The sequence below is a fragment of the Nelusetta ayraudi genome, unplaced genomic scaffold, assembly GCF_046127955.1.
Source record: "Nelusetta ayraudi isolate G7.1 ecotype Tasmania unplaced genomic scaffold, CSIRO-AGI_Nayr_v1 ptg000034l, whole genome shotgun sequence".
Taxonomy (NCBI): Eukaryota; Metazoa; Chordata; class Actinopteri; order Tetraodontiformes; family Monacanthidae; genus Nelusetta; species Nelusetta ayraudi.
This window is the reverse complement of record NW_027466084.1, coordinates 5,557,744-5,570,892: the sequence shown is the minus strand read 5'-3', so window position 1 is coordinate 5,570,892 and position 13,149 is coordinate 5,557,744. Positions and strand designations below refer to the sequence as shown.

General features: G+C 44.9%; 2 protein-coding genes across 20 annotated transcripts in view; one reads left to right on the top strand and one right to left on the bottom strand.

Annotated features, from left to right (window-relative positions):
- Window positions 1–4,580, bottom strand: part of LOC142892485 (NACHT, LRR and PYD domains-containing protein 12-like) — a 155,003-nt gene extending 150,423 nt beyond the window's left edge. For 6 of the 19 annotated variants that reach the window (XM_076032690.1, XM_076032704.1, XM_076032699.1 and 3 more), the window contains exons 1-3: window positions 4,052–4,577; window positions 1,304–3,208; window positions 76–237 (exon numbers count right to left, since the gene is read on the bottom strand). In XM_076032690.1, the coding sequence (XP_075888805.1) occupies window positions 76–237; window positions 1,304–2,316 (1,175 nt within the window). In that variant the 5' untranslated portion in view covers window positions 2,317–3,208; window positions 4,052–4,577. Of the gene's footprint in view, window positions 1–75; window positions 238–1,303; window positions 3,209–4,051 lie in introns of all 19 variants that reach the window. The other 13 variants (XM_076032694.1, XM_076032700.1, XM_076032697.1 and 10 more) reach the window with 4 other exon arrangements.
- The window catches only part of LOC142892491 (ribonuclease inhibitor-like), a 182,074-nt gene extending 170,936 nt beyond the window's left edge, over window positions 1–11,138 (top strand). Inside the window, exon 4 of the mRNA XM_076032709.1 lies at window positions 11,036–11,138. Coding sequence (XP_075888824.1) covers window positions 11,036–11,083 — 48 coding nt within the window. The 3' untranslated portion in view covers window positions 11,084–11,138. The remainder of the gene's footprint in view (window positions 1–11,035) is intronic.
- The last annotated feature ends 2,011 nt before the right edge of the window (window positions 11,139–13,149 follow it).

Below are 13,149 nucleotides of genomic sequence, written 5' to 3'. Positions count from 1 at the left end.
TCACACTGAGCAGCGTTACACACCAGTTGTCATCTTCTGACACACACTGTCTACCAGTAGAAAGCAGGAACTGACCTGAGAACTTCCAGTCTGCAGTTTGGACTCTGCAGTCCAGCACAGAGCAGCTTCACTCCAGGATCCTTCAGGAAGTTGATACTCAGGTCCAGCAGTGTGAGGTGGGAGGGGCTGGACTGCAGAGCGGAAGACACGACTGCACACTGAAGCTCTGAAAGTTCACTGAATGAAGGAGAGCAGAGTGAGAAGTTGCTGCTTCCATAATCATCATCATCATCATCATCATCATCATCATCATCACCACCACCATCATCATCACCATCATCACCATCACCACCACCATCATCACCGTCACCATCATCACCGTCACCATCACCACCACCATCATCACCACCATCACCATCACCATCATCATCACCATCATCACCATCACCATCTTAATCATCATCACCATCATCATCATCATCATCACCATCACCAACATCATCATCATCATCATCACCATCAGCACTACCATCATCATCATCATCATCATCATCATCATCATCATCATCATCATTCTAAAGACTCACAACAACAAAAACATAACAACTGTGTGAAGGAAAAAGCAGCAGGCTGAAGCCCAAGCTGATTCTTGCCTCTCCTCTACAGTCCATAAGATTAGCTGGAATAATTAGTCAGATAAAATCAAAAAGGAAAAAAAGAGAAATGCAACTCAACAAAATATGCTTGACATTATTCTTCATCATTGACTCACAATTCAATCATTTATCCTCATCATCAAGTATTTTGCCGTTCAAGATTTTTTCAACTCAACAAAGAAGCACACATTTTCAAATGGTCACTGATCCCATTCCAAAATGGAACTCCCAAAAAAGAAAGACATCTATATTTAACAATGCTTCTCACCTTCCATCATTCAAAGACACTCAACCCTCTGAACATGGATTGATTTTCTCTCACTTTAAAAAACTTAGAATACTGAGCGCAAGATTTTCATTTTTTCCTGGAAATAGTATTTCTAATGTTTTCAAGTCCACTATATCTATGAATTGGAAGATCTTTGACTCTATCAATCATTGATTTGTGCATTAGGGAACTTTATTTATCATTCTGACAACTTTTTTCTGTAGTTGAATTATTATTAGAACTATTTTACCAGGTTTGTCCCTTTGATATCCAAGATCTCTTTTACAAGAGAGACCTGGCCAAGAATTACAGCACATAGACATTCAACACACAGACACACACACACACACACACACACACACACACAGTGTTTACGTACCTTCCTAAACCTATCACAGCCTTCCTGCAGTTCCTCACAGCTGGAATCAGTCTCAATCTTCCCTCCATGGTTGTGTTGTACTTGTTGATGTCCAACTCCTCCAGAACCTCCTCTGACATCTGCAGCACGTAGGCCAGAGCTGAACACTGGATGGCTGAGAGTTCCTTCTCTGATCTGTTCTCTGACTGCAGGAACTCTTGGACCTCCTGATGCACTGACTGATCCTTCACCTCCAGCAGACAGTGGAAGATGTTGATGCTTCTGTCAGGAGAAACATCACCAGTGTTCATCTCCTTCAGGTTGTTGATGACCTTCTGTAAGGTTCCTGGATGGTTGTCAGTGAGACCCAGCAGGCCTCCTAAGAGTCTCTGGTTGGATTCCAGAATGAGTCCATGGAGAAAGCGAACAAACAAGTCCAGGTGACCGTTTGGACTCTGCAGGGATATCTCCATCCTCCTCCTCAGAAATGTGTCCAAGGTTTGGTCGCCTTCTTCTTTTTTATTTAAAAATTTCCAAAAAAGTTTTTTCTGTGATGTCCCTGCTTTTGAGTCTTTCAGGAAATCCTGAAGAACCTCCTTCTTCCTGTTGGTGTGACAGTGGAAGCTGAAGACTGCAGCCAGAAACTCCTGGATGCTCAGATGAACGAAGCAGTAGACGGTTTTGTGGAAGATCACACTCTCTCTTCTGAAGATCTCTGTACAAAATCCTGAGTACACAGAGGCGTCAGTCACACTGAGACCACACTTCTCCAGGTCTTCACTGTAGAACATGATGTTTCCACTCTCCAGATGTTCAAATGCCAGCTGGCCCAGCTTCAGAAGAAGCTCCCTGTCAGCCTTCATCAGCTCCTGTGGACCTCCTCCATACTTGTGCTGCTTCCTCTTGGTCTGGACCAGCAGGAAGTGTGAGTACATGTCAGTCAGGGTCTTGGGCAGCTCTCCTCTCTGCTCTGAGCTCAACATGCTCTCCAGAACTGTGGCAGTGATCCAGCAGAAGACCGGGATCTCACACATGATGTGGAGGCTCCTGGAGGCCTTGATGTGGGAGATGATCCTGCTGGACACATCTTCTCTATCTCTGAACCTCCTCCTGAAATACTCCTCCTTCTGGTCATCGGTGAAGCCTCGTACTTCTGTCAGCCTGTCCACACATGACGGAGGGATCTGATTGGCTGCGGCAGGTCTGGAAGTTATCCACAGCAGAGCTGAGGGAAGCAGATCTCCTCTGATCAGGTTTGTTAGCAGGACGCTGACTGACTTCTCCTGAGTGACGTCAGTCACCACCTGGTTCTTCTCAAAGTCCAGAGCCAGTCTGCTTTCATCCAGGCCGTCCAAGATGAAGAGAAGTTTGCAGACATGCAGCTGCTCTGCTGTAAGCTTCTCTAACGTTGGATGGAAAACATGGAGCAGCTCCAGAAGACTGTAGTGCTGCTCTTTGACCAAGTTGAGCTCCCTGAATGAGAGAGGAAGCACCAGCTGAAGGTCCTGGTTCTCCAGGCCCTGGGCCCAGTCCAGAGTGAACTTCTGCACTGAGAAGGTTTTTCCAACCCCAGCGACGCCGTAGGTCAGCACCACTCTGACTCTGAGTCCCTGCTACTCAGGTGAGGCTTCAAAGATCTGGCTGCACCTGATTGGACGGTCGTGGAGGCTCTCCTTGGTCTTCTTGGTCTCCAGCTGCCTGACCTCATGCTGTCTGTTGACCTCCTCACTCAGTCCCTCAGTGATGTAGAGCTCAGTGTAGATGCTATTGAGGAGGGTTTGACTTCCTGCTTCTTCACCTTCAGTCACACGTTCACATCTCCTCTCCAGACTGATCTTCTGCTGCTGTAGAAGCTCCTGCTGCTGCTGCTGCTGCTGCTGCTGCTGCTGCTGCTGCTCCTCACCACCAGGACTCCCCTCCGTCTTCCTGTGGAGACACTTTGGCTTTGACTGATAGGATCACTTGTTGGTGTCCATCACTTGTCAGCTGTTTTTCTGACACCATCATTAGTTGGATAGAATCATTGTCTCCATCAACACTAACTGACAGCCTGCTGGCCTCCTAGTGGGCTCTTCACAAATCACTTCTTGTCTTTTGCTCTCTTTTCTAAATTCAATCCCTTCATGCAGCTTCACAATCAAAGAATTTGACCCACAAAGAATGGAGCGCAGCCGTTAATGACGCCGTCTTTTGGCCACCACGTTGCGCCCGTCATGGATTTGTAGCTGTTTTCTAGGCTGGTCTTGTCACATCATGTAATATATTATTAGATGACATATTCATCTATCAAATGTATATTTTCTATCTGGTGTGGTTGACACCTGGTGGGCTCTGTTTCTCAGCAGACAGAGACAGTGGAGTCACATTGCACTGAACTTTGGATTGAAATTCATCTCAGTGGAGTTGAGCTGCACTTCATGACAGACCATCAAACATTCCTGCCACTGCATAAAGTTCAGTCTCAGAAGGGCTTTGCTGCATTTCAACATTATGAATGTGACCATGTCAAAGATTCTCGTCTCTTGACCCCTGACCACAACATCTGACACCTTTTCACCTTCTGAGGAATTTATCACTGTCAAATCAAACTAGAATTAGACTGAGAAACAAGGACATTATGTTCTTACTGTGTTCCAGAGGCTCCAGGTTCAAATGATTTTCCCATAAAGTTTGTTTCAGTCTTCTGGTCAGATTAAAGGTTTTCTAAATTATTCAAAGCGTTTTAAATCTGTCCAGTCATCATATAATATAGGTAGCCTGGTTCCTTACTGTGTTCCAGAGGCTCCAGGTTCATTACTAAAGGTTATAGGTTGACCCATGGACTCGTCATCCTTCAGAGACACCCCACTGGACCCTGGAGACTTTGCTCTGTCCTCCTCTTCCTCCACTAGAAGACTCATCTTGAGTCCTGGAGTCAGTCTGAGGTGAAACATCAAGTGTGACAGTGAGCTGAGAACCCAGTGAGTTCCACTTAAGACAGAGAGAACAGGAAGAAACACTGAGTTCCCAGTGGGATCAAGCAGACACACGACTGCTGGTGTCCACTCACATCACATTTCATGAGTTCTTCACTCAGTGACGACTCACCACCTGCTGCTGCTGCTGCTGCTGCTGCCTCCACTCAACACGCAGCCTCCCAGAGAACAACTTGGACTTTGAGCCTCTCTCCTTATCTTTTATATCCTTGGATTCCCTGATAGTGTTTACGATCAGTGTTCCCTGAAATCACATGACACAGTGTAAAAAATGGAAACTCAGTCAACATGGAACATCAGTGGTGTGTATAGAATGAAATAATCCATCAGCAGTAAATCAATCTAATGATGTGATTTGGAGTTTTTTCTTGCTCATTAAACAGAGATCAAAACAATCCTCAGCTCTTCACTCTACAATGTGGACGCACAATCTAGAGTAGAGAAAACTGCACAAAGTATTTAATGAGCAGGAATTGCAGCCAACATTAGTTTTGAACCTTCAACAGGTTGAAAGTGTGAAGTATCATCAGAATCCTAGCAGCCTTTGTTGTCACTGAATGAATCCAGTGCGACTCCTTTGGTGTCTTCTAAAACTCTCCTCCACTGCAGAGACTGGGACAAGAGGAAATAACTCAGCTGACTGACATCACATTCAATGTGGCGCCTTGGACTTGGACTTTGAGCTGCTGTTGATCATTTATGATTCCTGCTGCTCTGATCAGTCTTTCTGATACACTGTTTCCTGGAATGACACTACACTCTGTGAAAAGGCCAAAAAGTCCAGTAGTCATGGCGCATAAACAGCCTGTGTAGAAATGAAATGAACTGACTTTGACTTTTTCCAACATATAATGAAGGTAAAAACAGTTCACAGCCCTTTTCATCCTAGTGAAAAATAACATCTGCAATATATTTTGAAGCAGACTCCAGAAAACATGAACAATAAACCTTCAACACAGTAAGGAGTTTTAACTGGAACACAACACTGAAAAAAGAGGAGGTCAAAAAGTCAAGACTGAAATCACTTCATCACATTGAATGAGGATCATTGAGTCAGTGAGGACTCACCTGCTGCACCACTCACTGCTGCTGCTGCTGCTGTTACTGCTGCTGCTGTTACTGCTGCTGCTCCTGCTGCTGTTACTGCTACTGCTGCTGTTACTGTTGCTGCTGCTACTGCGTCGCCTCAAAATGGAGCCTGACACAAAACAACTCTGACTTCTCTTTCTGCTTCTGCAGCTCCTCATTTTATGAAGACGAAGGCCAAAGTCCAGCAATACTGACTCTCACTGGTTCACCTATAAACACCCATAAACAACACACACACACACCCCTGTGGCCAGAGGTGGCCAGGAACAAAGTACAAATACATGGGCGTGTTCTCATTGCCTCGCCACGGTACGGTTGTAGGGCGTTCGCACTGGCCGCTACACGGTTGTAGGGGGTGCTGTTTTGGTACCTCAATCCATAGATATCTACAAAAGGCTAGATGTCTCACAGCGCAGAATCCAACGTCCACACTGGCTGCCATCTTTCCACAGTCAGGCTGTCACGGTCTGATGTATTGAATGTGAGGGGACGTGAGTGATCTGAACAAACATTAACACTCTGATCTCGCTGAAAACTTGACGGCTTTGCACACGGTTTACTTTCTTACAAAGGTTCACACCGTAGCAATAATTCTGGATGGTTGAACATGTTGAGAGTGGAGCTTTCTATTAGAAAAAAAAGCATAATGGTGCTATGGCAGCCTATCTGCACAAGTTAATACGACTGAGACCACTAAGATTTTCATTTCTTAAGTTAAGTTTAGCCAACAGCTATTTCAGGACAAACTAGTATTTTGTTCACATACAATATTTGTGGTGTCGGTTGTAGTTATTCGCTGAGGTGCATTTCCTATAATGTTGCTGCTGCATGAACGCAGTCTCAGTGACGGTCACGGTGATCAATGAACTGCTGCTGATATCTCATCCCCCACCTGTTTGATTCAGAGTCGAACGGTGACAAGCTGAGATTACAGGCCGTCTTTTTTGTTGTTGTGACAAAAGGGATTAGGATTGGTAGGTGTAAATAAAACAAGCAATTTGACATATGGAGAGACAGAATAGCTTTTATTTTCGATACAATTTTACTTAATTCGCAAATGATTTACAATTGGATTGCTTTGTTACAGCATCATGCATCATGATTTCTACAGGAAATCGGTGACTGAAAAAATGTCGAACTTTTGTGCCGTTTATGGGTGCAGCAATCATCGCTGTCCACAAACCAAACATCATAGAATCACATTTCATCTGTAAGATATTGTTGGAGCGGTTTGATTAATGTTACGATTTAGTGCTACTTTGTTTAGTTTAGCATATACGTTTTTAGGGTCCAAGCGAGACAAAGCGAGTTTAGTGGTGACGTAGCGACCAGCAGGGCACTGGATTGGCTCAGTGTCCTCGTGGATGTTCCCTGTCGGAGCGCACATCCACGCCAACTCCTTCCTCACGGAACTTCCGTGTCAGGTACATTTTACCCTGAATACAAGTAGCTACTATTGATGGTGTACAAATAATTTATATGTGTATACATTTTTTGAAAACAGCTTTTTCAATAGATGTTTACTTTGTCTTTTGGGGAGAGGCAGGCGAACCGGGAATGCCCTCAACGTCGTGAGTGTGTTCAACTATATTCGTCAAAACGACGAGCAGCAAATGGCGAAGCGCTCGGAACAAATGGAGTTGCTCCTGCGTGAGGCGCGTTAAGCTCGAGAATCCCAGGAGTCTTGAGACGAGAGGACGTGGCTCTTCGCCGCGAGGAAGCCTCGAACACAGCAGCATTTAACAAAGTCGTCCTTGGCTCACAAGGGCAGCTATTTCAAAGAAGGAGGCGTGTTTACTGTCTGTTTTTCTGTTGGTTTGTTTTTAAATAAATGCTATTTTCCCGTTGTCTCTGTCTCGTGTTTACTTTTGGTGAAAATATAAAGGTTGAACTACACCTGTACTCTCCCAGAAAACCAAACAATAAATCATAAATGCTGCCTGCATAAATGATCAACTGTGACTTCAGTGAGGAAAATTGTTCTTTTAACAGAAAAGCAACAACAGACCGAGCAGCAGGTATGAAACAACCTCTACTTTGTCCATCGCTGCGCTGTTCTGTATCGCACAGAAATTATGCTGTCAAAAACATTGTCCCGCTTTACCGCGTCGAATCCGCCAACGGTCTCGTGATCACAGAGCCAATGAAAACACAATCGTACCGAGGCGCACCGTGGTGAGGCGAGGCAATGAGAACACGCCCTGTGAAGTAGGCCCTGCCCCCCCCCTCCTCTTTAGGCAGTTAGAGGACACTCTGTGGGACCCAGTGCATCTTGTCCCAGATGAAATCCACTAAAAGACTCTGTACCTGGGAGTGAAGAGAGACTGGAGGATCCATGCAGGCCAACCTGTGCCACAAGGAAGATGAGACGAGGTTGTTGGCAATGAGGACTCTGCCTCTGAGAGACATTTTGGAGAGCAGTCACCTCCACTTATTAAGTCGGCCCTTTACTTTATCGATGACACTGTCCCAGTTCTTCTTTACCGTGGTCTCATCCCCCAGGAAAGCCCCCAAGTACCTCAGCCCACCCTTTCTCCAGGTGAGCTCAGCAGGTAGGCTGAGCCGCTCCCCCAGTATTTCTCCCACCATCACAGCCCAGTTGACCCTAGCAGAGGAAATAAAACCAAAAGATTTAACAGTGTCAGTTAAAACATCAATATCTTTTTGTGAGTTCACAAGTACAATTACATAATCAGCATAAGCAGACATTTTAAAAGACACTGGACAAGCAGGGAAGGACACACCTGTCAGTTTTTGTCTGAGTCGGTGCAGCAGAGGTTGGATGGCTATAGAGTACAGCATGCCAGAGAGAGAGCAGCCATGCCTCACCCCCCCATGGTTGAAACCAAACCCAGCCAAAGTCTGCCAGAGATATTGGTGTTCAATCCGGTCCAAAGCCTTTTCCTGATCTATTGAAACCAGACCAGTATCGTGACCCAATTCACTGGAAACAGCCAAAACACCAATTAAAGTGACATTATGACTTATGAGCCTGCTAGGAACACAGTCGGTCTGGTCAGGGTGGATGATGGACGCCATCACCTTTCTCAATCTTAGGGCCAGAGCTTTGGAAAGGATTTTATAATCCATGCACAGCAGCAACACTGGCCTCCAGTTTTTAATTAGCTGCAGGTCTCCTTTCTTAGGCAGCAGAGTGATGACAGCTCTTCTGCAGGTCAAAGGGAGCTGCCCTCTCTGGAGGCTGTCTGACACCACCTCTAGTAGATCACTTCCTATGATGGAGCAGAAGGACTTGTAAAAATCCACAGGTAAACCATGGATCCCTGGTGCTTCACCACTCTGTAGACTCATTGTTGGTGTGTACAGCTCCTGCAGGGTTAACCCTGCCCCCAGCTCAGAGTTGGCCTTTGAGTCCACCTGGGGGAGACCTGCAACAAAACTGCTATGCACATGTGGATTATCTGACCATTCACTCTTTTTTTTTCTTCGTAATTTGTTTATTGGATTTTTCCAATTTAATATACATACATTCATGGACTCAAAGACAAAGAAAATACAAACAACAACAACAACAACAAAACAAAACAAAAAAAAAATCCCTTTCACTTCCCTCCCCTCCCTCAACACGATCTGAAATACACACACAAATATGAACATGAACACAGAAAAGTAGTTTGGTAAATGTCTTCAACTCCACCTCTTCAATACAATGACACTCCAGACGAGAAATCAAGAGTAAGCCATCACAAGGTCACAGAGACGGTAGTATCAGTCATTATCCAGGCACTTAGCCATTAAAGTTCTTCATCAAGTTTAGAAAAGAAGACCAGATATGGTTAAAGTCCTCAATTTTCCCTTTAGCCATGTAGGTCAGTTTTTCCAGTGCTAAGTTAGAAGAGAGTTGTGTTATCCACTGAGCAGAAGTGGGTCCCGGAGTCTCCTTCCATTTTAGGGCAATCACACGTTTAGCTTGCAACAAAGAAAAATCAATTAGTTTACGTTCCTTTACAGTTACTGGGAAATTCTCAGGGTATCTGTGTAACAAACATCATTTAGCTTCAAATGGAACAATCTTTTTTCTCAATTTGGATATTAAATCAAGGACTTCATTCCAAAACACATTCAATATTCGACAACTCCACATACAAGCAGAGTAGCAATTTCTTCTGTGCATTTGATGCAACAGTCAGGAATATTCGGATTAAAGTGGTGCAATGTAACAGGTGTGATGTAGGTCCTAAGCAGCCATTTATATTGAAAAAGTTTGCATCTTGTATTTATAGTTTGAGTGTGGGCCAAAAGACAATGCCTTCTCCCACTCTACACTCTACACTTCTGTTTGACTGAAGATCATTCTCCCATGCTGATAGACGGGAGAGAGAGGTTTCTTTAGAGCCTGCTAATAGTACATTATAATGGATGCATTTTTGACCTCTGCCCTCCCTGCAAGTCATTTACCAGGAGCTGTTCAATGGTAGACAATGACACTTCTGATGTACTTTTAATTTGTGAGTATATAAAGCTTCTTAATTGGAGAAACTTAAAGTGATGTTTCCCAGGTAGCTTGAATTTATCTTTTAATTGTGGGAATGACATTAGAGTCCCTTCAGCATAAAGGTCTTTTATTTGACTTATTCCTCTCTCCATCCAGTGTCTGAATCCCATGTCATACCTCCCAGGAGCACATTTTCCATTTCCCCATATAGGTCAAAGAAGACTTAAGAAGGGGCATCCATCTCAGCCACATTTAAAAACCTAGACCTGACCAGAGCTCCGTGTGCTGACACACCTAGCAGGTTGGCTATAGCGGCCTTTTTCTTTTTGAGGGAATCTAAAAGCCCTCGATTTCCAGAGGACTCTGCTAGAGATTGCAGTTCTGCCGCCTCAAACATCGGGCTAAATCTCTGGTGACATTGCCAGTGAACTGCTGGCACAGCTGCTGGATCTGTGCCTTGCCGAAATCCCACAACTGCTGGGTGCTGGGAAAGGCAGGCCTGCTCTCCCTATGGCTCTCCCAGAAATATTTCAAAGCTGTTCTAAACACCTGCTTATTTAAAAGGGCAGTGTTAAAATGCCAATAGGTGCTTTTTAAAGGAATATTCTTCATGAAAACAGTGCAGGAGACCAAGGAGTGGTCACGAAAACCCATAGGTTAAAAATATTTCAAAGGTGTGTAAAGCAATAAATGGGGTCAAGTGGAGCTCAAAGTGAAAAGTTTTCTTTGGAATGACTCCAGGTCTACGATTGCTGTTAAAAAGCCTCCACACATGGGATAACTGATGTGATTTTATAACCTGTGTCATCCTGTTGGAGGAGGCCCGCTGGGGTTCTGGGTGATTCCTATCTAGTGAAGGTGACTCTGTGCAATTCAAATCACCTCCCAAAAACATCAAATCATTTTCATCACAATTTTTAACAGCGTCATTTAAAATGTCTAAAAAAGCCAACCAGGTGGAGTTGGATGGAGAACTCTGAAGTGAGAGCAGATCAGTGTGTTGTTGATGTGTGAAACCTTCATGCTGAGATGTTCCAGCCATGGATGATGAGAGCAGAACCAGTGGTTGTGTTGCTGCTGCCTTCACTGAGCAGCTGCTCCAAGTCCTGCTTCTTCCACTGAGGATTCAGCTCCACCAGTGGCTTCTGGGACGTCTCTCCCAGTAACCACAGCAGCTTGTAGGGAGAAGCAGTCCGCCAGCCACCAGGCTGCACTGGGGTCAAAGGTTGTGACATGCCCACAAACACGTGCTGTGTCTCAATTCAGGGTCTGCATCCTTGAAGTGCGCATTTTGAAAGGAAGTTGCGTCATAGCACTGCGCGAAGGCTCGTCCCAATTCCCAAGCCGATTCTGTTGGTTTGGTTCTTTTATCCAGTCTCATGCTACCAAACCGCGTGTTCGTTGAATGAAGAGAGTAGTAGACAAGTGAAATCTTAAGAAGTTTTAGTAACAGAAAAACAAGATACTCCGGAGGCTTAACCCTAACAACAACAATGTCAGATGCCAAGTCTGATCTATCTGTCCCTTACGCCAGCTTAAATACAGAAACAAACAGTAATAAAATATGTAGATGTCTTCTTCCATGTTGTCCTCCTATTGGCTGTCCGGTGGTGTAGCCTTCCCCGTTTTAGGCTAATCTGTGGCAGGAAACAAGTCCTTATTTGGCCGGGAGCCAAATGGTCCATCCTCCTCTCGATCTGGTCTGCTGAAAACTTTCCTGCCATAAAACCCTGAGGTGAAAAGTTTGTGTTCCCATGCCTGAAAGGGTCACACACTTTATGGGGGGGTAACAAATGCAGTTTCTGTGTTCACCCCAACTTTGATCACCCCAAGTCACTGTTCCTGAGGCTTAATCAGTCAAACAGTATCTGTCTTTACTCCGAGGTTCTGAATGGCACAGATAAGAATGGGCAAATGATTATAGGAGGACTACATGTATTGACATTCATTACATTTAAACATTTAACTAACTGTAATACTTCTAACACATACATACAATCTTTGCTAATATACTAACTCTCACAGCTAAAATGCATTAAACTAAATATAGAATCACAACAATTCCAAGCTACTATCCTTCGCGTACTTATGCATCCCGTGATGCTTTGCGTGCTGCTGCAAAGCATTGTAGGATCCTGGAAAGTCAGCTGAAATTAGCGGCATACAACATGTAAATTTAAGTATGGAAGTTTCACATAAAGTATCCAGTTTTTAACGCAGGATTTTACTTATTTGATCATCCAACGGCATCGTTACTTCGTCACTTCCGGGGTTGGCCAGCCGGAGGGAACGGCGGTGACGAAACGAGGAAATACGCCGAAGGCTAGACCGTCCCGAGTGGTTACCGGGGAGGCCGGGTTTGGTCCGTCCTTCTAGGCTGGGTACTCGAAGAACGCTTCCCTCAGACGGAGGACACTCGGTTTGAAGGGTGCAGACCCTGAATTGAGACACAGCAACGGTGTCTGTGCAGCTGGCTGTCTAGCTCCACTGGTTCTAGTTCTGTCAGCCACTGCTAGATGGAGCTCTCCTCTTCACTCTACTCCTCATTCTCCCTCACCTCCAACACCTGCAGAGAGAAGAAGAGACAGCAGGAGTCAGGACTCACGGTCCTTGAACGCATCATCACAGAGACGTTGACTGTTGATGGAGATGATGGAGTGACTGGTGAGAAGAAGCAGACTCTCAGTCACATGTCAAGTGTGGAACATATGAAGATCATGTGACCATGGAGTGTTGGACTGATACTGAGGCCTGATGAAGATGAACTGATCAATAATTGAGTGGTGAACTGAGAGAAGAAGCAGTTTGGCAGCAGATGTTGGATGAATGAGGAGCAGCTGGATGTCACCATCCTCCTCTCACACTGTGACTGGGAACACTGGACCTCTGCTGTGGGATCGACTGGCTTTGGTGCTGGAACCATCATCCACTGGTTCCAAACCAGTACTGACCTCACACTCTCCAGTTGATAGTCTCTGCTGTGGACAAGATCCATCAGCGGCTTCACTGATGAAGCCTTCAGGTGGTTCCAACCAAAGTCAAGCTCTCTGAGGTGGGAGGGGTTGGACATCAGAGCTGAGAGCAGCCAATCAGTGCTGAGCTCTGACAACCTGCAGCTCCACAACCTGAAAAGAGAATAAATGATGGAGAGTTTTTCCAGGGTCACATCACTCTGAAAATCAAAGTGAAATGTCGACTTCAGAATCTGACACTACAGAAAATGTCTTTAAATCCTCAGTCCAAAACTAATGTGTGTTGAAATGATGTTTGGTCACATGACCACTGAAGACCTTTATTTTATTTTAGTTTAACTTCAAACATGAACAGAATGAAGATTTCATTTTTCT